The 25,486-nt window shown below is 38.5% G+C and overlaps 1 protein-coding gene across 4 annotated transcripts in view; it reads left to right on the top strand.

Moving 5' to 3' along the window:
* LOC116642180 (cyclic AMP-dependent transcription factor ATF-7) overlaps nt 1-25,486 on the top strand; it is an 85,865-nt gene that overhangs the window by 11,391 nt on the left and 48,988 nt on the right. For 3 of the 4 annotated variants that reach the window (XM_032420306.1, XM_032420307.1, XM_032420308.1), the window contains exon 2: nt 8,995-9,063. In XM_032420306.1, coding sequence (XP_032276197.1) covers nt 9,016-9,063 — 48 coding nt within the window. In that variant the 5' untranslated portion in view covers nt 8,995-9,015. Of the gene's footprint in view, nt 1-8,994; nt 9,064-25,486 lie in introns of those variants that run through there. The other variant, XM_032420309.1, reaches the window with a different exon arrangement.

Here is a 25,486-nt window from a genome sequence, read left to right on the forward strand (position 1 = left end):
CGCTGTGTCTCTCTGTCAAATAAATAAAATCTTTAAAAAAAAAAAAAAAAAGATTTTATTTATTTATGAGAGAGAGAGAGCACATGAGAGGGGGGAGGGTCAGAGGGAGAAGCAGACTCCCTGCCGAGCATGGAGCCCCATGCGGGACTCGATCCAGGGACTCCAGGATCATGACCTGAGCCGAAGGCAGTCGCTCAACCAACTGAGCCACCCAGGCGCCCTGGATTATGAATTGAAAAATTGTAATAAAATATACTTAATGTTGGGCATCCCTCTCAGGTCCCCTCCCTCTTCGAGAGCTTTTTACTATTGCTCAATAAACTTTGCTTTGCTGCCCACCACACACACACACACAAAATTATACACACACACACTTAATGTTAAAACTATGAACATTATTTAATTTTCCTAGACAAAAATAATGCTCCAAGAATTTGTAGTCCCTCCAGTTTGTATTTCTGGACATTCATTTGTCTAATAAACATATAAGAAACACCTACTGTGTGTAAATTTTTGGAAATAACACAGTTCAGTTGGAAATAGTTACACAATATGCAGGTTATCATACAACTCTTAGGAGGTTTTTGTTTTTGTTTTTTAAGATTTTATTTATTTATTTGTCAGAGAAAGCACAAGCAGGGGGAGTGGCAGGCAGAGGGATAAGCAGGCCCCCCTGCTGAGCAAGGATCCTGATGCGGAACTCGATCCCAGGACCCTGGGATCATGACCTGAGCTGAAGGCAGACACTTAACCTGCTGAGCCACCCCGGCATCCCTAATTTTTAGGAGTTCTAAAAAGATGTGCTGTCCATTTTTATATCTTTTTTGAGGTGTGTGAGAATAGGTAACAGATTCAGGCCCACCTCAACCTCTTGACTCATCTTTTGTCTATTTTTTTTTTTTTTTTTTAATAACTCCCTACCTCAGTTTTCCAGTCTTGTTAGCAAAGTGCTTTACAAAAACGCTGATATAAAACAGTAAGACAAGTTAGTTTAAGATTACAGTGATATATGTGCTTTCTATAATCCCTTTGGGGCAATTGGTTTACCTACTAGTGAAATAATATATGCTAAACTGTTTTTATGCTAAATAATACAGTGGAAAACAAACCCAGAATTTATGAACAGAAATTTCAATTCCTAAATAATCTACTACCTGGTTAAAACCTGAGTCTTCTTTGTTTTCTGAGGTTCACATAATGTGCATTATAGTCTCACAGTTCATATGTTTATTGGTATCTTTTCCTTAAATCAATTTTCTAGATGTAATGCAAATCACAGCAACACTGAGTATCCTATGGAGAATAAAATGTTGAGACTGCTGTGGTAGAGATCTTTGGTGTTTGTACTCTTTGCTTAGCAGCAGCTAAATTATCTTAAGAGTCAAACTTGGTATCCAAAGTTATGTTCTTGGAAGAGAACTGTTTGTATATAATTTCTTTCTTTTTAATATCATAAGGGAATGGGGTCCATAGAGCTCTGTTTGGGTGCCTGTCTACATTTTTAAGCTTGTTTATAGCTGAGCTGAAAGGCATTTAGTACCTGCTAAGCTTGGTTTCGGCTCTCTTTATTCTCTTTGTGATGAATGGCTGGGGAAATTTCTAAATGTTTAATATAAGTAATACTCGTTAGGGAGCATTCATGGGATTTTGAAAATGGGTCCTTGAAGGTAACAAAGGAGGAACTATCTTGAACTGCTTGATTACCCTGTGTATCGATATGTTTAAGTTTCCACCAGTTTCCACCGTGTCTATTTCTATATGAAGCTGCTAGTTTATAATTTTAGAAAGATTTTTTGGTAGTCCATTTTGAACTTAATTTGTCAGTTGGTTTTGTTGCTTTGTAGTAGAGAATGAACAACCTTGCATGATTTGTAAATATACTGTTTAGTGCTTTAGAAGAGTCTACCAGATGTGGACCTTTTTTTAACTCAGACATTTTTTTTAAGTCATGCAGATCATTGTTTTTATTAGATTACACTATATTATTTTTATTTTTTAAAAGCAATCTGTGATCATTGTAGACTTTGGAAAATACTGAACGTACGAAGAAAACAAAATTACCTGGAATACCATTATCCAGAGATAACCATTATTAACATTTGATGCCAATTCCCTTATCTTTTTATATGCTTATTATTTGTTTGCTTTTTTTTTTTTCAGTAGGCTCTACGCCCAGTGTGGGGCTTGAACTCATGACCCCAAGATCAAGAGTCATAGAGTTGCATGTTCTACTGACTGAGCTAGCCAGGCACCCCTGTTTTGTTTGCTTTTTTTATAGATTTGGAATTATGGTGCATATGCAATTTTATATCCTGCTTTTTTCCCCACAGAATGTATAGCATTTTCTTATGTCATTAAACAGCTTTCAGAAACGTTATTCTTAACTTAAATATAGCCTATTGTCAGGCAGTATCTTACATTGATTCATTCTTCTTAAACATTTAATTCCTGTTCTTTTTTTCTTATTGTTATAAATAGGACTATAATGAGCATTTTAATATATAAGTGGTCCATGTTTTGGGCTTTAACCTCAGAATAAAGTCCTGAAAAAAGAATGATTTGTTCAGGGGCGCCTGGGTGGCTCAGTTGTTAGGCGTCTGCCTTCTGCTCGGGTCATGGTCCCAGGGTCCTGGGATCGAGCCCCGCATCGGGCTCCCTGCTCCGCAGGCGGTCTGCTTCTTCCTCTCCCACTCCCCCTGCTTGTGTTCCCTCTCTTGCTGTGTCTCTCTGTCAAATAAATAAAAAAAATCTTAAAAAAAAAAAAAGATTTGTTCAAGGGATACAAAACATTTTAAGACAAGGGCACCTGGGTGGCTCAGTCGGTTAAGTGTCTGCCTTCTGCTCAGGTTGTGATCCCGGGGTCCTGGGATCTAGTCCCTGCATCGGGCTCCCTGCTCTGAGAGGGGCCTGCTTCTCCCTCTCCCTCTGCCTGCTGCTCTCCCTGCTTGTGCTCTCTCTCTCTGTCAAATAAATAAATAAAATCTTTAAAAAAAATTTTTTTAAGACAATATAAATATTGCCAGATTGCTTCCCAGAAAGATTGTTCAAATATGTACTACCAAAAGTCTTATATGAAGGTATAAGAATGTCTGCAGCATTCTTTTTTTAATGTTTCTTTTTTATTTAAGATTTTATTTTATTTCATTTATTTTTCTAAATAGGCTCCACACCCAATGTGGGGCTTGAACTCACAACCCCGAGATCAAGAGTTGCATGCTCTACCTATGAAGCCAGCTAGGCCCCCCTCTGCTACATTTCTTTTATACTTGAAAATATATCTTAACAGCTCTGGCCTCGGTTTTGTTTTCAAGGGCCAATGAAGGGTTAACTTGACAAATAATCTTCCTTCTCCCCATTTTTTAACACTCTAATCAAAAGCTATGGATCCTCCTCTATGTTATTTGGATGATAAGGAAAGCACAGAGTTGGTTGGGTGTAGTCACATCAAGTGCCTTAGGCACAAAGTAGTTGTAAAGTATGTACTTAAAATATGTCTTAAGAAGAGTATGTATTTAAAATATGTCAAACATGTTTAGCTTTAAATACACAAATACCTGGATAGCAATTGTTTTGTGGACCTAGCTGGCAGCTTTCTGAAAAATACAGGAAGATAAATGTAGAATTTCAGCAGAGTATACTTGAATATTGGCTTCATATTAAATAAAAAAATATTTACCAAAAATCACCTGTGTTATGAGAGGAAAGGCTTCCAGAAGTTTTAACCCAGATCTCTATATTCTACCCCGTTCCCTTTTTGGTCACAGATAATACAGCCATTTCCTTTTTATTCATGAAACTGAAATAGCCTGCTCGTAGCCACTAACATATCACCATTTCATTTCTTTCATAGCAGTTATCTGCTATTAATCTAAAATTATTTTGTTTACTTGCTTAGTGTTTATTTCTTCCTTTTAGAGTATAAGCACTGTAAGGGTAGAAACCTTGTCACTGTTGAATTCTGGGGCCTAGAGTGTGGGGTAGGCACTGAATAAAGTATTCAGTGAATTGATGAATTTTAAGGTGTTTTGTTTTGTGTTTAAGTAGGCCCCATGCCCAGTGTGGATGGAACACAACTCGTGGCTTGAACTCACGACCCTGAGATCAAGACCTGGGCTGAGACCAAGAGTCAGATGCTTACCTGATTGAGCCACCTAGGCACCCCAGTAAATTGATGAATTTTAAAACTGACCATATTTACTTTTTGATCCACAAAGTAAATTGTGATTATTAGTTTCAAACTTTGTCCTTGTCAGATCTTTTACCAAGACTTTAAATCCCTCTTTTTTGTGCTCTTGCCTGTACTCTCTGAAGTTGTCTAGCAAAGGAATTTGATAAATGACCATAAATAATAAGAAATAGCAAGGGATCTAATATGTATACTGATCAATCTCTTGACTAATTGAACTTGTAAATTAAGCCATCATTCTTACCACTTACTTGGCATCTCTCATGCCAAATGACAAAAATTCTTTGACCAAACTTTAGGCAGTTTCCTGAACCTTCTTTTAGGCCCATCAGTGTACTTTCTTGTAAGATCCAGTTTTAGCAAGAATCCCTCACCATCGATATCTGATCACCCTCATATCTGATCAGGTTCTTCATCTTTCACCATCCCCTAGGTTATGTATCATCATCCTGGCCTATCTTTAGCAAGAATCTTGTTAGGTCGGTTTAGTCAGAATCCCCTTCTCCTGATGTTTCCTCTTAGTACTTTTCCATCCATTAGCCCCCACCATGGTCCTTGGCTATAAATTTCCATTTGCCCCTGATGTTTTCAGAATTGAGCCCAGTTCTGTACTGAGATCTCTTTTCCCCTATTGCAATAGTTCTGACTAAAAACTGTTTTTTACTGCTTTAACTACTGTCCAACTCTAGTTTTTCTTTGAAGATGAGTGAAAGATTCTTTTTTTTGCAAAGGATTATTGTCTTTTTATTTTTATGTCCACTTTGCCTGGCACTTAGTTCCTTAGTAATGTTTTTTGAATGAATGAATGATAGCTAGTCTGAACCCCTTCTAGATTTTCATGAATTTTTGATATTAATGGTGCATATGCCCTTCTCATTTTTTGTACTTAGCAGTATCTGCTTTTTGTTATTAGGAACCTAAGAACAGGCCCCTGGGTGTGTTTGTACATGGCTTTTATTCCTTACTAAAGTTGGGCCATTTTATGAACAGCAATTAGTTACTAAAGAGATAATCACATTATAGCTGGGTCCAGAGAATTGACTTTGTAGTCCTCAGTGACAGACTTCATCCTCATTCTATTAAAAAAGAAAAAAAAAAGATAGATATGCATATATATGTGTGTGTGTATATACACACACACATATATGTACATATATGTATATACATAGAAAATCAGTTTTCTTATTTGCACATTGACCATTTTAGGATATACTTCTGGCTTTGACAAAACTGTTTAACATAGATTTTATGAAATTGTCCCAGTTATTAAAAATCAGTCTCTAAACTTTGGATTTTCTTCACTTCTCTCCCAGCATTCAGATAACTTTCTCTCTTTTGAGTAAATAGTAATTTTTATCATTTATGCATTCTGGTGACTCCCGAGTACATGAGCCTTTTCTTCTGCAGACTTGGCCTCTAGGACGGCCTTTTTCTTCATCTTTGTTTTCCTGTTCTAAGATCTCCTGTGAAAGCATCTCACTTCCTCCTGGAAATGTCTCTTAATGTGTGTATCCTTTGCCTGTCATTTATTGGTTAGTTGTGTAAAATGCTGAGTTTCATCCTGAGGAATAGATCGAGGAGTAGATGACAGACTTGAGTGTCACGCCTAGACACGTGATCTACGTGTCAAATAGTACAGTTACAAATGGGCCATGAGTTAAATTCTAGCGAATGGCAGCATCTTTATTCAAGATTTCACCTTTGTCTCAGCCTGTTTATACTACAGAAATGTGCTGCTTTTTGTTCTTGAGAAGGCATCAGTTTGACCTCTCTCATATAGAGATTTGTTTTAAGTATCAAATAGAAATAAGCAATGGCATTCCTTATATGTAGCTATTGATTAAGCTGACTGGGAATTTAAAAAGATGTAAGCTGGATTTTTTTTTTTTTAAAGATTTTATTTATTTATTTATTTGACAGAGAGAGAGACAGCGAGAGCAGGAACACAAGGAGGGGGAGTGGGAGAGGGAGAAGCAGGCTTCCTGCTGAGCAGGGAGCCCGATGCGGGGCTCGATCCCAGGACCCTGGGATCATGACCTGAGCCAAAGGCAGATGCTTAACGACTGAGCCACCCAGGCGCCCCTGGATTTTTTTTTTTTTTTAAGTAGGGGAACAGATCATTATTTATTGTTGTTATATATTTAATTCTTAAAAAAGACAAATCACCCTAAAGTGAAAAAGCAAGAATGATGGAAATGAAAAGGAGCAAGAGACTGAGGAATGATTTCAAAATAATTCTGGGTATTTAAGAAAGAGGGCCTTCTTCCTCCCATTGTGATCCTCCTCTTGGTGAAAATGGGAAAACAAAAAGCCATTAAAGTGGGAAGGAAGCAGGAAATCCTAGTTAGTGATCATCAGATTTGAGTATTTAAGAGCCATGAAAATGCTTGCTTCTTTTACATTTAATACTTTCCCCCAACTTGGTTTTGCCTTTTGTTTTCTTTAGAAAATCATGATTTTTCATTTCTATTTCCTAGTAAGGATACAGTTAAATAAAATTTGGAAGCCATATATTGTGATATGATTGTACAAAACCAAGTTAAATTTTGAATTTTGTGGTTGGAGGGAGACCATTCCAGAGTTTATTCAGTCACTTCCTATGCCAGTGCTGCCCTACTGCTCAGCCAGCAAGCCCTCTTCTTCTCCTCTAACTAGGTAGAAAACATAAAAGTTAGCCTCAAATAACAGAAACAAGGTAAAAGGAAGGAGTCCCACCTGGTCCTTATGTTATGTCTGCTCTAGTCCTTGTACTTTACTTCCTGGTTGAAAATATGCTACAGGACCTTGTTGAGATAAAATTCTCATTTCATGATTATATTAGGAAAGCAGGGTTTGGGACTAGGAGGTGAAATTATCTTCAGCACAGCAGTTAGGAATATTTCCAGAAATGAATTGCTTTCCAGAAATGTCCTGAATTTTCAGTCATAATGGCCATGGTCTTTGCATTTATTTACTTTTATTTACTTTATGTTTATTTTTTGCACTATGTCATAGTTCCAGAAAGTGCTAAAAAATCATCATGTATTTAAAACAAACAAACCAGAAAACCTCTTGTCCTGGGGCTGTGTGAAGAAGAATAAAGCTCTCATTTTCCCAGTACCCAATCATCAGCTTCAGCTGGCTTCTCCTAGGAATAGAATTTATTGAAGCAATTTATCCTGGCTAAATGTGATATAAATCTGTGTATACCTATGTACATACAGGCTCTCTTCCATTACAGCAATGCTGCAGCATCAGTTTCCTTCATAGTTAGACCCTGTTCCTAGCACACTGAAAGATGACTAAGAAGCCCTTTCTATTTTGGGGGGCACCCCACAATTTTAAACACTGATTAGTTGTGGAATTACTGATCAGACCACCAGATATACTGGTTTCCAACCCCAGAGTGAGTCTTAAGAGAGTAGGAGAGATGTTACCTAGCTCCCCTCTGAGTTTTAAGCAGGGTTTTCTGATTACCAAATTCAGTCTAGCACTTTAACATTTTATTTTAATGCAGACCTGACTGAGGTTAACCTGATATTTTGGTTTATCTCCAAGATAAAAATTTGAGTTTAGTTACAGTTCTGAAGTTGTTTCTAGGCATATTCAAATTATAGTTCTTCCTCTTTCATCTTCCCTTGTTAATACTGTTTTCTACACCTTCCTTTCTTGTAGAAGGATGTTCGAAAATATCCTTTAGGAGTTTTTCCTATGAAGACTATTTTTGTGCCCCCCCCCTTTCAAAACCCTGTTTATCTTTTAGGAATATTTTAACTATGATTTGCATTTCTCATCCTTATCCATCTCCACCTCTATTTTTATTCCTAGCTGGGAAATGAGAAATTTCCCCAACACATTTGTATTGGAATTATTGTTCTTTGACAAAGAATTTCGATCAACATTTCAAGTTTAGCTTCAATACTTAAAGAACAACAACAGTATAAGCCCTGTTAAATTCTTCAGAGAAATAGAGAGGATGGATGGTGATGCCTTTTAGTGCCATTTCTTTTATCCCCTGCAGCAGCACACATCTGTTGGCTGCAACAGAGCAGCCCAAGAACTCTGGCCGAGAGCGGCACAAACAGCCGGAACATATTCACCCAGTAAACCCCCAAAGAGTCGACATTTGTTTTATTGCTGCTTTTAAAAACCTAGCCATAAATAGAATTAGAGGGGGAAGGGCACCGATATTTCTCCATTTGCCACAGACGATTGGTGGGGGGAGAAGGAGGCTCCCAGTGGGGAGAGAAGGTTTTTATTTTTATTTTTTTATTAATGAAAATCATTTCCCGTGTAGCCCAATAGGATGGGTGCTTTGTTTTCTTTGGCAATAATCTGGGATAAACGGCCCTTGCCAACAGTCTCGTAGTTTATACACCAGGGAGCCAGATTATAGCCCTGTAAAATGGAGCACCCCTCCTATAATCCCTTAATTAATTAAATGACAAATTTTGGTCTTCTCTAGTTCAGAAATATGGCTTCCGCATCGAATGTTCAGTGGATTTATTGACATGGGGAACTGCACTGATTGTAATTCAGCAGACTAGAGGAGTGTGTTATATACCGTAGCAGAAAGAGGGAAAATCTACCAAAGGTTTGAAATTCCTTGACTATTTAGGTCTCAATTTTTCTAATTAAAAGTTTCAGTTGAGGCGCAGTAGATCATATGCCACCTGTCTAATGGGTCTCCCCAAAGTAGCCTGTGTTTTAGCTTTCATAGACAGCATTCTTGGAACACCTGTTTCTAGCCTTGATATTTTTGAAGCACTTTTTTTTTTTTAACTCCAGAGTATTTAACATAACTTTTCCCCCTGCCTCCCCCTCCTCAGCTCCGCTCTGCTATATGAAATATGGGAGACGACAGACCGTTTGTGTGCAATGCCCCGGGCTGTGGACAGGTACGTTTACAATATACTTTATTGTGAATGTCTCGTTGTGAATCAAAGTGGCTGTTTTATCACTAAGGCAAAGAGTTTAAAGCCGGTATTTTACGTGATCACTGGAGGTAATCAGATCAGAGGATTTGCAGTGTGTAAATCCATGTTATGAGGAAGTGTAGGCACTCTACCGTAATGAAATCTGCCTTGCTCTCTTTCATATTGTTATTCTACCAGTGTTTGTTTCCCAACACACAGTGTTGAGGAATACATGTTGCTCTCTCCTGCTTTCTAAAGCTATCCATCTAAATATAAAACAAGTTTAGAAATATCTTTTCCTCAGCCTTCGTGGATATAAAAGTGTGTTTAACATATTTAGAGTAGGCAGCTGAGAATGTACCCGTTCATCGTGAACCCCAATTTGTTGGAGTCTATTGGATTTTTTACGTAAGAAAAAAAGTTTCTTTGGACTGTGGATCCAGAAAATCGTTGGTAGCTAAGGCAGATATCTTTCTATCTAGGAAATACAAATACAACGTAGAACCTGAGATCTCACAGCAGTATATAAACTACAGGATTTCTCAACCATCTTCCCTCTCTGACACCATGAAATGCCTTGTTCTGTGTGTCAGCTGCCATGTTATTGTTTGCATATGTGTACATTATGTGTCAGATATTTTTCATTATATGCTTTTTTAATAAAGTAATTTTGTTGAAACTGCCTTTTTACACCCCCCCCTCCATTTTGTACCTTCTTAACTCTTCTTCCTAGACCCTCCCCTACTGCCATGTTCCACAAACGATGAAGAAAGGCATACAAAGGAAGTTTTACCAGCCTTCATGAATTGATTTTATGGAACTGAGGGTTGAGTTTCTGTTCAGTTAGGAATATGCCATGTGACTGCCCAGTGACACTTACTGGTGGTATGTGAAATTGCAGACTAGTTCTATTAAACATTGTAAATACTTAAGCAGAAAGAAGAGAGTTAAGTTCCAGAGATTCCTAAGAATTGGAATTTGAGAGGTGAATGAGATGAGAGTAGTGACAAGGAATAAGCAGAAGGAGGATTCCAAATGCCAGTAAACACTGAAAAGTTCAGAAAAGGCTAAAAAAGCCATTGCATTCTGAAGTATTCAGCATTGTAGGGTATATTTCCTTTCTTGTCAGAATTTTCAACGTTATTGTTGACTGTTTCCCCCCATGTGATTTGTGTTTTATTTTACAATAGAAGCCACTTGGGAAATTAGGGTAAATTTGTTTCATTTTTCAGACAGCTGTATTAGAATACATATCTGAACCTGATCCCTCCAAATTTTTGTGTGTGGATTTGTTGATAATACTATTTACTGTGATTTCCGTAATTGATACCTGGGACCCTTTTCACTTATCTCCATTTTAAAATCTGCATTTTGGGTGAAAAGATTTATTTTTCTCATACTTATATTTATTTTTCTTCATTTACTGTTTAAGCTTCTCAGTGCCCCTGTTATGTTTTATGCTTAAAACCACCTAGACAGGGACTTAAAGAAATTAAAATGGATTATAAAATTAAAGGAATAAACCGGGAAAGCATCTCTTAAGCTCCCTGAGGAAGAAAGGTATAAATGGGTTTCTTTAGGCCCTCTCATCAGAAAAGAGTAGTTTTCACTGAAATTTGTGAGATCCCAGAGGATTTTCTATTTGTTTCTTTTTGTTTTGCATTTTTTGGACTAGAGGTGGTAAAAACAGTAGGGCCTTTTTACTTTGGTTCCTTTTGTATTGTTGGATACTGTTTATCATAAGCCTCTTCCTTCCCCTACTTCTTCCTCCCATTTCTGAATTGTTTGCTGGTGTTTTGGTTGTTCAGATTCATTACAACCTCTAGTGTTGGTCCTGAAGGCTTTTCTCCCCCTCAGCGGATATGGAACTCAGGGAGATTGCTACCTTCTTTTGGATTCAAGTTACTTGTTTCATAGAAAAGGATAGAAAGTAGCATCATTCATTCATCCCTTTTCCTCCTTTGCATGTCAGGACTTTATGGTCAGGTAAAAATTGTAGTTCTTTAGTTATATTTAGTCACCTTCCAAGTTTCTCCCAATATCTAGTGACAATTAACTCTAAAGTGGGATCTCTACAAGATTTACTTTACTGTGATTGCTTTCCATTATATGAAATAGTAGAAATCTGGCAGGGAAGATAAATTTGGGAAAGCAAAACTACCCTTGGCCTGTCATCCAGCTTTCTTATATCCCTTGAAAATGGTTTCATCCTGGAGCCACTTGAGGCCTTCAAGCTATTTATTATCCACTGTCATTGATTCAAAATTTTTATTCCAGACACGGTAGAATAATTTTTTAAAAAAGCTACGTAAATCCCAGTAGTGGTAATAAAGACCATGATAATTTTTACAAGACATGGTTTAGAACTTATTGCCTTAGAAGCCTCAAAAATCAGTGGTTTCTACCACTTAGAGGAAGAAGGAATGAAAGCAAATTAGAATTCAAGAGACTGATCCTTAAAAAAACCAACCAGCAGAGAAAAAGTATAGGAATCTTGCATTATTTCAGTATCTGTTCTCTGCTCAGACTTTACCCTATGTACCCCTAAACTCAGAAATCATCTTACGCCTTAATATTAAGGGAAGGTGAAAGGAAAATTCACCTAAAATAGACTAGTGAATTATGCTCTCCACCATATAATCAAAACCACAGGGCTTTCAATGGATACGTAAACATGTTTTGGTTGCTAGGTCTTTAATGGCTGTTATTTTTGGATTCTGTTCATGATCCACTTCCCAACAGTAAGTCTGATGTGACACAGCTGAATTCTAAATATGCTGCATGCACTTTTTTAAAAGAAAGATGGCTGCTGAACGTTGTATTCTTTGCATTCTTATCTGAAAAGACAGATGATAGGGTGTTTTGAGCCCTCTCATCCCTATTCTCCTGTTGAGACCCTGTTTCTCTTGAGGCCTCATCACTCTCATGAAGAGGAACTTAGGGAAAGCAATATTCTTGCTAATACCTCTCTATGGAATGTGGTAGCAGGAATAGTTAATAGAGCTGCCTCCAGAGAATGGGTTAGTGTTGTTAAGGCAACAGTACCCCAGATACCCTGTGGCAAAGGGTTAGGTTGAATTTGAGTGGTTTGGGTTTTTGAAATGTTTATAAGATAGCATCTAATTAAAACCATTGTGACTATAAAATGGCTTTCCTTCTGTGTTATTAAAATTAGTTTGGTGCTGAATTTAGGTAGTCTTTTGTTTTTGATGCTTTGGGGAACATTTTTATTTAAAGGTGGATTGTAAAATTGTTCTATTGTTTGTGGAAGCAGGAAAAACTATAGTTGACCCTTGACCAATGGAAGGATTAGGAGCACCCGGGGGAGTTAAAAATCTGCATATAACTTTTGACTCCCCAAAAACTTAACTACTAATAGCCTACTGTTGACCTGAAGCCTTACCAATAAAACATAAACAGTTGATTAACCCATATTTTGTATGTTATATGTACTATATACTGTATTCTCACTTTGGAGTAAGCCAGAGAAAAGAAAACGTTAAGAAAATTGTAAGGAAGAGAAAATTTATGGTACTGTGCTATATTTATCAGAAAAAAAAAAATCCACGTATGGGTGGACCTATGCAGTTCAAACCCATGTTGTTCAAGGGTCAACTGTACTATGTTTCTGACAGTAATCTTGAATTTGTAAATGCGGTTAGATAACTTACCTTTTGGACACTTTTTTCCCAGTTTTTATTACTAGGAGTCAACAAATTCCGTATTCCTGTACCTCCCTCTCGGGAACATGACACTGTTTTGCAGTACAAATTATGCAGATTTAAGTAGTCCTTCTGGTTACCATAACTAAGCCTTTTAGCAGAAGCTGATCATATAAGCTTATTACCTAGAATATCTGTTTCTTTAAGAGCAGGAACACAGTTCCTCTGAGGAGATACTTCTAATGAACAGGATCACCCCATCATTAGCCATTGAGGAAGGTTTTGGTCATAACCACTCTGTATCCACTCTGTCCTTTTAAGGAAAAACCCTTTGATTGTTTTCTGTCCAGTGTGACCTGAGGGGCTGTTACTCTTTTTTTCTCCCTAAGGATATCTACTACTGGATCTTTTCTTTTCCCAGAGGACATTTAGGTACAGGTTGACGTTCTGCTCATATCTATCTGAGACGTGAAACACATAACTAGCTCATAGACCTCCAGGGCCTGCTTTCCCTTTCTGAGGCCAAGAATAGCAATAGAGCCCTAGTTGTGGTGGGATTGAGGGCAGCTTCTTGTACCTCCTTATCTTGTCATATAATAGGAATAATGTTTATGGTGCTGTAGTCCTGGCTTCACTTGGCATTTAACCAACCTCCAGTGCTGTTTATTGCTTCCTATCCTCTGCCTCCATGAACATTATCCCTTAAATCTCTATTGCTTTGTAATATATGAGGCAACAAATAGCTTCTATGATTGGTTAAATGCTGGCATGCTACAAAGGTATATGTTTTATTGCCTATGTAACACAAGTCTATAGAGATTTTTTTCTGTTATCCCAGCCCTCCCTTTAAGTGGGCCATACTGGTACTATGGGACTCTGGATTTTTAATTCTATCCCTTTGGCAAGTTTCGCTATTACCTGGCATTAGCACAAAAGAAAAGAAGGAAGAATGGGTTGGTGCCGATTACTAATTCTTTATGTCAGGAGAGCATCTTGAATTAGAGAATAACAAGGAAGAAATGGCTCTGATAGGTAAATGCCATTTATGGTGGTATATGCCATCTTTACACGCTTCGACAGGTGAGGGCAATTTCAGGCAAACAAATAAGCCTTTCTTCCTCACCCCCTGCCAAGAGTTTAAAAAAATTCAAATTTTTATTTAATAATTCATATTTCATTCAATAATTCATCCAGTTCCCATCTGGTAAGAGTGCCTGCATGCTGTCAGGCAGCTGAAAATACACTGCATTATACACAATTAGGCCAAATGCTAACCTTGTTTTTTGTAATAATATGTTGATTTTGCAATAACTTTCAGTCCACTCAGAGTATGTACAGTTTTATGAACCCTTGTGATGGAAGTAGACCACTGTTATGCATCGTGTGGACAGAATTGGGACTAAGATTTTAAAAAATGTAAATGTATTAAGAGCAAGGAATTAAACCTATTTTTAATGTCCGATCTGGCACTCTTGACACTTGCCTTTAGAAACATGTGGTTGGTGATTTTAGCTTTTTATGTTACCGTTATTATTATGTTACTAAGAACATAGTAGATTAAAAGCATCCCTGCCCCAGTCTGCCGTGGAGTGAGGATGGCGGGGGGCGGGGGGAGAGGCTGTATGAACCTAATTAGAGCTATACCCAAGAAATTAAGATGAAATTTTTCAGTTATTCACTCTTGTTTTCCTTGGGTATGACTTAATATTTGGAATGGGAGCCCAGAAACTGTTCTCAGAGCATTCCTGGTAGGAAAAAAAAAATCCTGTATCTTTGTATCTCAGTTCTTCCTAACTCGGGAGAGAGGCTGTTTCCTAGTCCCTTCTTTTATAAAATGCCGAATTAATAAAGTGCCTTCTGGATCTGAGAGCCTGTCCTTCGTTAGTCCCTCTTTTGCCTCCCCTGCAAAACCACATATAGCTAGGTTGTTAACTTACAAGATATTGTCATCATTATGTAGAATTCATCGTTCTCTTATCAAATACTCTTCCAGCTAATGCGGCAGATTGAAGAACAGCCAATGTGTTCCCTCTTTCTGGTTAGCGTGTTTCTTTAATGCAGATTGACTTGCTCAGCAGTCGCATTTTGTCTGAAGCTCTTGTTAGGGCCTGCTCTGTATGTGGATTCATAACACATCTGTGTGTACATCTACAGTGCTGTATAAATAATAATAAGTAATCACCAGATGGCCTATAACTGCTCCTCTGGACCCGCTGGGTCTTTTGAAGCTGTTAGTAAAGTCTTCTGGCGTTTTGCTGGGGAAAACTTGTCATAGATTTATTTCTAAAAAAATTCAAACTCACAACTGGGTGTTTAGGACTAGATATTGCTGTCTGTGTTGTAAATATTTAACAGGCTTTGTACAATGACAAGTAAAAGCGCCATTACTAACCACACACAGTGGCTGTGGAGCTCTTCTTCCCTCCCGGCCATTTAGAAAGGAAACAAAATGCCGATAAATTGTGCATTATGAACAAGGTGCAAGTGATGCTCTCTGGAAGCTCTTTCATAGGAGAGGAAAGAGAACTTCAATGTTCTGTCAAAGGATGTAACCGGACAAACTTAAGCTTTTTAGCCATATGCCAGTGACTTATATTAAAACACAGTGTCCTTTTTAAATTGGCTTTACAGTATAAGAGAAGCTCCTTCATTTGGAGTTAGGGAAGAGCCAGGTTTTGATCTTAATTGAGTCTCTATAACCAAATGATAAACCCCTTTGAAAGGGTTACAGTTGCAAACATTAGTAAACACTTAGCTAAATTTCACTTAGCCAGATCTTTAGACTTTTGATTTTGTCTAAAAATTTAAGATATTTATTGTTTGCCAGTGTTATTTATAAAGCAGAATGTCTTTATTTTTGTCCTCTTTTCATTTGTTTTTGTAAAAGGGGTTATATGTTTTGTTTTTTGGGAAAAAAATCTTATTCTGATTTTCTGCTTATAATTTTCTGTGCTATATTTTGCTTTTACTACTGCCCATGCTCCAGTTCCTGTTCCAGGGTACTTGCTCAGTACAGCAATGAATATTTTAAAAAATCAAAATAGAACTGATTATCTCTAAATTTTAGTGTTTTAAAATAGTTGTTTATTATAAGATGAAAAAGATTTCAAACAAATGGCATATCTTAACTCTCAAGCCTAGTTTTCTTTTGTCTGTTGAGGGTTGAATCTATTTAACCATAGAGGGACTGTCCTATAAATCATAGGATGTGGCTGTTACTTTTGACTTAGGATATGTAGAGAGCTTTTCTCTTTCAAAATCTCATCTTGAAGAAATGACATACAAATTGTGAGGGAGAAATGCTGCTATTAATAGTTTATTGTAGCTAGAATTTGCTTTTAAATCCCTCAAAAATTATCAGTTGAAGGATAAGATTTCAAGAAGGAAAACATTGTGGAGAAAAGATGGAAGGTTTGGGGTTTATCTCTTTTTTTTTTTAAGATTTTTTTTAAATTTATTTGACAGAGAGAGACACAGTGAGAGAGGGAACACAAGCCAGTGAGTGGGAGAGGGGGAAGCAGGCTTCCCTCTGAGCAGGGAGCCCGATACGGGGCTCGATCCCAGGACCCTGGGATCATGACCTGAGCCGAAGGCAGACGCTTAACAACTGAGCCAAACAGGCGCCCCTGGGGTTTATCTCTTTGTAATTGTGTTTTTACTTTGAAATTTCTTTGTGCAGTGAAATACACCACCTAAGATTGTGCTTTGGTAAGAATCTGGACTATTTGCAATTGCCATGTGAAAGTACAGAGAGAAAAGAGAATGAATTTTGAAATTAGCCCATTCCCAGTCTGGCACACCATGTGCCCTGTATGGCTGCTGATTCTGCCAGCAGATTGAAGAGCCGAACCAACTTCTGCTCTAAAGACCAAAATTGCCAGCCATCATTCCAGCTTTTAAATCTCCTTGCTCACATCGATGATGTCAGATTTTGAGCAAACATAGTTCTGTCTTTAGATCCCAGGTGGAAGTTGCAATTCCCTGGGTTGAAGGAAAGAGTCCTTCCTTTTTGCCTTTGAAAAACTTAGGTAGCTCTGCAGGGAAAGTCAGCAGAATAAATCTGCAGTCTTGCCGTGTCCTTTGAGTCATTGTGGAAAGCTGAGTGCTCTGTTCGGCATTCGGCAGATTGGCTGTCAGAATTGCAGCTCCGCTTATCAAAGACGTAGTCTCTTGAAGAGCCATTTATGTTATTCCAGAGAGAAATCATCCTGTGGCAAAAGGAACACCTCCTTTCTCCTCCCAAGGGTCAGATCTGCTTTTGATACTGGGCAATTATCCCTTGATTTTCCTGAAAAATGCCTCAATTTACCATAAAGATTGGCACCAGCACAGGTTGCAGACTTGGTTACAATGACAAGCTCTGATTTCTTAGCCACAGGGAGAGGCATCAGGGTGACACTTGTAAGTATGCCAGAGGCTTAATGGTGGTAATTTTTCTGCCAGGTATCTCAGTACCCCTTTTAAGCTTCTCTTTCTCTGAGGGAGATAACATTTGCTTCAGTTTTTTTGCACACCAGTCACTATAAAAATGATGTGAGAATTGTCTCTCTCTCTCCTTCCCTCACTTCCTCAAGCCTCTTTCCTTGTCTTTAGTTATCATCCTGTCTAGTTTGTGATTAAGCGCTATAGTCTCATTTTTTACCGTTTGCCTTCTTCTTGTACCGCTTATCTTTGTTCTTATTAGTCATTGTACCTGGTGGGGATTATTAACCAGTGTTTCCTCTAATTAAAAATAATACACTGTTCTTTATATCAGTTTTACACTTACAGAAAAATTGAGTGGAGGGGTGCCTAGGTGGCTCAGTCGGTTAAGCATCTGCCTTCGGCTCAGGTCATGGTCCTGGGTCCCGGGATCGAGCCCCACGTCGGGCTCCCTGCTCAACGGGGAGTCTGCTTCTCCCTCTCCCTCTGCCCATCTCCCTCGCTTGTGCTCTCTCTTTCAAGTAAATAAATAAAATCTTAAAAGTTGAGTAGAAAGTTCTGAGAGTTCCCATATACCCTCCTTATTCTCCCCTGCTACTTTATCTTGTTTTTTTAAGGATTTTGTTAGTTAGTTAGTTTGTTTATGAGAGCACAAGCAGGGGGAGCAGTAGAGGGAGAGGGAGAAGCAAGTTTCCCACTGAGCAGGGACCCTGATGCGGGGGTTGATCCCAGGGTGCTGGGATCATGACCTGAGCTGAAGGCAGACGTTTAACAGACTGAGCCACCCAGGCGCCCCCCCTGCTATTGTATCTTATGTTAGTGTGGTACATTTGTTATAACTGATGAGCCAATATTGATACATTAATACTAACTGAAGTCCATAAGCTACATTAGGGTTTAATCTTTGTTGTACATTCTATGGGTCTTTTTTTTTTTTTTTTTTAAGATTTTATTTATTCATTTGACAGAGACAGTGAGAGAGGGAACACAAGCAGGGGGAGTAGGAGAGGGAGAAGCAGGCTTCCCGCCTAGCAGAGAGCCCGATGCGGGGCTCGATCCCAGGACCCTGGGATCATGACCTGAGCTGAAGGCAGACGCTTAATGACTGAGCCACCCAGGCGCCCCCATTCTATGGGTCTTGACAAATGTATAATAACATGTACCCACCATTATTGTATCATATAGAATAGTTTCACTGCTCTAAAAAATCCTGTGTTCCACTTACTCATCCCTCCCCACTCCTACCCCCAACACTTGGTAACCACTGATCTTTTTTTTTATATATATATATTTAAGATGTATTTATTTGAGAGAGAGTGTGAGTGGGGGGAGGGGCAGAGGGAGAGAGAGAATCCCAAGCCGACTCCCTACTGAGTGCAGAGTCCTATGCAGGGCCCAATCTCACAGCCCTGAGATTATGACCTGAGCCTAAATCAAGAGTTGGATGCTTAACCTACTGAGCCACCCAGGCACCCCACCACTGATCTTTTTACTGTCTCCATAGTTTGCCTTTTCCAGAACGTCATATAGTTAGAATCATGCAGTCCTCTAATTCTTTAAAGTTGTGAGCAGATAACCATGTGATTAGGAATAGCTGGAGAAAAGGGGGAGAGAAAATTAAACATTTAAGGTCACAGCTCCAAGGTCCCTCTAAAAGTCCCAAGAATCCCTCCAGGGATATTAAGGTGGCAGCTTTTCTTGTCTTCTGGGAGTCTCTCTGATGTTAAAAGATTTGGCTTGCCTAGAGACAGTTTTACCTGTTCTAGGTGTTGGGAGCAAGGGTAGGATGAATATTGAATGGGCTATATCTGGGGAGTGAAGGTATTAGAGCTGAGCAAAGCAAGAAGTAGAGCCCATGATCCCTTTTCCTTTGATGAGGTTGGATACAATAAAGTGTCCTTTCCATTCCTCCCATCGTCAGCCTTATATGTGACTGAAAAAAGTCAGTGCAATTTAAAGGTAAGGAAGAAAGATTCCCTATCTTAAAGTAATTCTCTGTACTTCTACATTAAAGATTCATGTAAACTAATAAGTTGCTAGAAAAGTATGGGAGCTGTCATTCACACTTTAGTATAAATCAGCTTATCCACAGATGTAATATTGGCTACATAAAGGAATAGAAGTTTGTATTTGGGTTAGGGGATAGTAGATGAGGACTGGCTTAGGTGAAATGGTTCCTGAGCAAAGGAGACATGGCAACTTATGAGGATGTCAAAGATAAACAAATTTATTTCTTAGTTTTGTATTGGGCTATTTCAACTTCCTTCTATTAGAAGCTAGTTGAGAGGTATAAATCTTAAGAAGGGCCCTAATAAACGCTGGAAGCAACTTAATTCTTTTTGGATAGAAAGATATTTCCTCTTTTTCCTGCCCTGGAAAATTTATATTGATAAAATAAGAGGGAAGGAGAGTGAACTGATTTCTCTAGTTCTAGGATTCAAGCTTCCTATCTACTTAGAATTCTAACTCCCTAGTATTGGGTAAGATTTCTTTTCATAGAGATAGTCATTCCTCACCTTCTAGACTTGGGTCCAGTCTTGGCCTCAAAGCTAATTTAGTTTACCTGCTTGTTGAGCTGAATTGACTCTGGTAAAATGAACATTAGCCTACAGGAGGCTCTATAACATGATGTTCAGGATTAATATCAATTAGTGCAGACCAACAGCTCAGGCATACATACATACACATACAACTTAGAGGAAATGTTATGTTAATATAATGTGAAAAATTATATTCCACCCAGTGATCAGATGGGGGGAATGGGAGAGAACAAAATACAAAGAAAATTGTTTAACTTTATTAATGTAATAATAACAGCAACAGCAGTAATACAACAGCTAACTGAGCTCTTATGTACTGTACAAAAGTGCTTTATAGATACTATTTTATTTAATCCTAGAAATCCCCTGAGGGAGGGTATAATATTATCCCTGTTGTACAGATGAGAAAGCTAAGGCTCAGAGAGACTGAATTAACTTGCACAAGGCCACACAATATTTTGTGATGGAGCTATTACACAAACCCAGATAGATTCCAGATTAGCACTCTTAACTACTAGGCTAAATTGGTTTCTTTTTTTTTTTTTCTTTTTTTTTAGATTTTATTTATTTATCTGACAGAGAGAGACATAGCGAGAGAGGGAACACAAGCAAGGGGAATCGGAGAGGGAGAAGCAGGCTTCCCGCTGAGCAGGGAGCCCGATGCGGGGCTTGATCCCAGGACCCTGGGATCATGACCTGAGCCGAAGGCAGACGCTTAACGACTGAGCCACCCAGGCGCCCCACTAAATTGGTTTCTTACTATTCTCCCTATACATGTAAATATTCTCATCTAGCATAGGGGGAAAAAAAGAGAGTAAGTAGTTTTTTGGTAAATGGTCCCAGTGCAATCAGTTAAGTAAGTCCTGGCTACAGTTTATTACTGATCTAGGCATTTGGCTGCTATACCAGAGAGAGCTGGATCTATAACTGAGCTTGACCTGTACAAAAAGATAAGAATTCTTACTCACATGAAGGGACCTCTCTGCAACTGCCTCAGCCTTAATCTGTAATGGTTTTTTATCTGCCTGGGAATGCTGCTGAGATGTGGCTAACTCTCTCTGAGGTAAACAAACGCTTTTGTAGCAGGGACATGATTTTAAGATGAGAAAGAAAATGAATTCTTGACCAACCAGAAAGGTAGGCAGAACCAGAAACCTGGGACCTAAAAATCTTGACTTCAGCATCCTCCACTCATAGGCCCAAAGAAGCATTGTGGTGTCATCTTTGTGAATTCTAGACTGGGTTACTTCCTGATTCACATTCCCTTCTTCCCATTCTTAAGTTTTATGCCTGTAAGCTCCCAGATGAAAATGGTATCTTGCTTTGTGTAGAGTCACGTAGTAGTGGGGCTTTGGTTATTAGTGGCTGCCATACTGTTTGTTAACAAGAGGACATATAGCTAAGGTGGGATTAGGGTATGGCTAGAAGTTGGTTAACGGTGTAGTGAGATGTGTATTCTGCCTGGTGATTGCTAGCTTGTTTATACCCTGAAGTTCTGAGCATACAACTGCGTGGAAGGTCTTACCTGTTGAATAATAAAATTCTTCTCTACTCAGATCTTACATCCTCTTCTTTGATTTGATAGCACTTCCATATGTTTGGTCTTCCTTTTCCCTTGTGGTGTATTAATGCTGTGGACCTCTCATTTATCATTAGAAGTGAAAATCTGTGGCTTAATAGATATATGGAAATATTTACATGAAATAATTTGTGATAAAAATATGTGGAAGTACACAGAGGATTGAAAGAGATTGGAGAGTCTCGTGGTTGATATTTATAGTACAAGTGTTCTTTGTATGTTTTGTCTGACTGTCTTTATATTGCAAGGCTGCTTAAAATATATATTTTCCTTCTTGATTCTGATAATGATTCATTGTATAACTGTGGACTATGTGAAACTAACTCTGCATTCAACTGCAGGAAATATCTGACTGAAGTCTTGTCTTTTCTACCTCTGACCAAGAAGTTAAATTCTTGGCTTCAGAGCTGAGAACGCTTTATTGGGCAAGGTCACAGACTACCAAAGTGATCACTCTAGGTGTCAGAGATCCCATTTGTTTATTTTGCTGGGTGCCTCGTCAGACACCAGTTAGTTGTGTGTATGCATGCATGTCCGTGTGTGTGTGTGTGTGTGTGTGTGTGTGTGTGTGTGTGTGTGTCTCTGTGTCTCTCTCTCTCTCTCTCCTGCCAGGACGTCTTGTAAAACTGTAACTGCAGAGAAAAGGTGATTCAAAGCAGCAACCTATCAGAGACTACAAGCTTGACTCATAAGAGATTATCAGATAGATATTGGCAGCTTAATAGGGTGGATGATTTTTTTTTTTTAAGGCCTGCGTTTTTTTTAATTTAAACAATTTTTTTTTTACTTTTTAAAGGTTTTATTTATTTGATAGAGAAAGCACAAGTGCGGGGGGGGGAGCGGCAGGCAGAGGGAGAGAAGAAGCAGGCTCCCTGCTGAGCAAGGAGCCCAACATGGGGCTTGATCCCAGGACTCTGGGATGATACCTGAGCCTAAGGCAAACACTTAACTGACTGAGCCACCCAAGGCCTGCATTTTAATACTAAACCTCAGTTACCTCCTTTTTGTGTCTCTGTTCTCAAGATCACTGACCAGGAAAAAAAAACAAAAACCAAGTAACAAATCCTTTTACTGGCATGAGTTATTTGAATCAAGTGAAAAGAGTTTTCATTGGAGTTGTAAAGATCTCAGGTGTGGCGTATAGGTGGACTTTGCTCTAGAATACCAGAGTGAGGGGCACCTGGGCGACCCAGTCAGTTAAGCATGCGACTCTTGATTTCAGCTCAGGTCATGATCTCAGAGTCCTGAGATCAAGCCCCATATCAGGCTCAGTGCAGAGTCTGCTTGGGATTCTCTCTCTCTCCTTCTCCCTCTGCCCCTCTCCCCGCTCCTGCTCTCTCTCTTTCTCTAAAATAAATAAATAAAATCTTTAGAATACCAGAGTGAGCAGATAGTATTACAGACACTTGTCACTGCAGTGAGCATCGTTTTTTTACACGGTGACAATCTGTGTACATTAATTTTTTATACTCTTAATATGTTCATAACATCAGACATTTGTCATTTTACTTCAGTTTCAGGTATTTCTTAGGACTGAGGAAGAGACTCTAGTCCACTTAGGCTGTATTGGGAGGGGACAATAAAAGTAGTTACTCTAAAATTTTCAGGGGTCTAGGTGTCTAAGTTTGTTTTATAAGGCACCGTATTAGATTCAACAGTTTAGCTATTCCCTCTTCAGCCTTTCCTTTTCTTCTAATTTTTACTAGATAAGGCAATGCAAAAGTGGAAAGAGGAGACTTGTTTCAGCATACTTTCACTTTATATGCATTTGAAACTACAGCCAGACAGCGTCCTTATGGAGGCTTGTACTTTTCAGTTATGCGCATGTGACTGCTCAGAGGAGAGTAGTGTGCACATATGTAGCAGCTCTTGGCAGAGCAGTGGTTAAAGGTTTGAACATATTGTACCTTGTTGGCTATTTCCTTAGTCCTAAGGCAGGCATTTTGCTCCTCCATAGACAGTAATCGGCTTATCAGAGTCGAATGACTTTTTGTTTTTTCTTTATCTAGTAAAATGCAGTGGGCTAAGCTTTCTGGGAAGCAATTTCTTCCTCCACCGCATGAACAGAAGGTCGTGGATGCAGTCTCTGAAACAGGGGAAGTAGTGATAGAAAAATCAGCGGCTAGAGCATAATTGGATTGGAGCTCTGTCAAACAGACAACAGTTCTTGCTTGGAAGCGGGACTTTCTGCTTTGCTATGCTTTTCTGTCTTAGAATGATAAGCAATGAGTAGTACTCTAGGCTTAATTTTTCAGGCTCTTTTCTGAGCACTCAAGCTATTTATTTTTACTTAGTCATTTTCAACTTTTTTTAAGGCTTTATATTTTTAGAGCTATCTAGTTTCACAGCAAAGTTGAGAGGAAGGTATAGAGATTCCCTGCCCCGACAGGTACATAGCCTCTGCCATTATCAGCATCCCCCACTAGAGTGGTACATTTACTGTAACTGATGAACCTACACTGACACATCATCATCACCCAGAGTCCATAGTTTACTTTAGGGTTCACTCTTGGTGTTGTACCTTTAATGGGTTTGGAAAAATGTATAATGACATGTATCCATCATTATATTATCATAGAATATTTTCACTGCCCGAAAAATCCTCTGTGCTATTCTCCTGTCCCCTGGCAGCGACTGATCTTTTTACTCTCTTTACCATTTTGCCTTTTTCAGAAAGCCATTTGGTTGGAATCATACAGTATGTAGCCTTTTCAGATTGTCATCTTTCACTTAATATGCATTAGTAATATGCATTTAAGGTTCCTCCATGTTTTTTCTTGGCTTGATACCTCATTTATTTTTAGTGATGAATAATACTCCATTGTCTGGACATACCACAGTTTATCCATCCACCTACTGAAGGATATCTTGATTGCTTCCAGGTTTTAGCAATTATGAGTAAAGCTGCTATAAAAATTCATGTGCAGGTTTTTGTGTGGACATAAGTTTTCAGTTGCTTTGGATAAATACTAAACAGCGTGATTGCTAGATCATATGGTAAGATTGTGTTTACTTTTGTAAGAAACTGCCAAACTGTCTTCCAAAGTGGCTGTACCATTTTGCATTCCTACCGGCAATGAATGAGAGAGTTCCTATTCTTTCACACCCCCATCAGCATTCGATGTTCAGTGATCTGCAGATTGACCATTTGAATAAGTATGTAGTGGTATGTCATTGTTGTTTTAATTTGTGTTTTCCTGATGACATGTGATCTGGAGCATCTTTTCATTTGTGTATCTGTATCCATCTGTATATCTTCTTTGGTGGGCTGTCTGTTAAGGTCTTTGGTCCATTTTTTAAAATTCATTTATTTATTTATTTGAGAGAGAGAGAGAGCAAGCAAGCAAGCACGAGTGAAGAGAGGGGCAGAGGGAGAGGATCTCAAGCAGACTCCCACGACCCATGAGATCATGACCTGAGCCAAAATCATGAGTTGGACGCTCAGCCAACTGAGTCACACAGGTGCCCCTTTGGCCCATTTTTTAATTGGTTTGTTTGTTTTCTTTTTATTGAGTTTTCAGAGTTTTTTGGATATATATTTTGCTTTATCAGATGTCTTTTGCAAATATTTTCTCCAGTCTGTGGCTTGCCTTCTCATTCCCTTGATACTGACTTTCACAGAGCAGAAGTTTTTAATTTTAACAAGTCGAGCTTATTAATTATTTCTTTAATGAATTATGTGCCTTTGGTATTGTATCTAAAAAGTTTATCACCAAACCCAAGATTATCTAAGTTTTCTTCTAATGTTACCTTCTAGGAGTTTTTTTTGTTTTGTTTTGTTTTGTTTTGTTTTGTTTTAAGTAAAGGTTCCACACCCAGCATGGAGCCCAACAAGGAGCTTGAACTCACAACCCTGAGATCAAGACCTAAGCTGTTATCAAGAGTCTGATACTTAATAGACTGAGCCACCCAGGGTTTTGTAGTTTGGCTTTTACATTTATGTCTATGATCCATTGAGTTAATTTTTGTGGAGAGTGTAAGGTCTGTGTTTAGGATTTTGTTTTGTTTTTTTGCATGTGTATGTCCAGTTGTCTCAGCACCATTTGTTGAAATGATTATCTTTGCTCCATTGTATTGCCTTGCTCCTTTGTGAAAGATCAGTTAACTATATTTATGAGGGTCTGCTTCTGGGCTCTCCGTCCTGTCCGTTGATCTTTTTGTCTATTCTTTCACCAATGCTACATTGTCTTGATTACTGTAGC

Source organism: Phoca vitulina, unplaced genomic scaffold, assembly GCF_004348235.1.
Source record: "Phoca vitulina isolate PV1807 unplaced genomic scaffold, GSC_HSeal_1.0 scaffold23, whole genome shotgun sequence".
Classification (NCBI taxonomy): domain Eukaryota; kingdom Metazoa; phylum Chordata; class Mammalia; order Carnivora; family Phocidae; genus Phoca; species Phoca vitulina.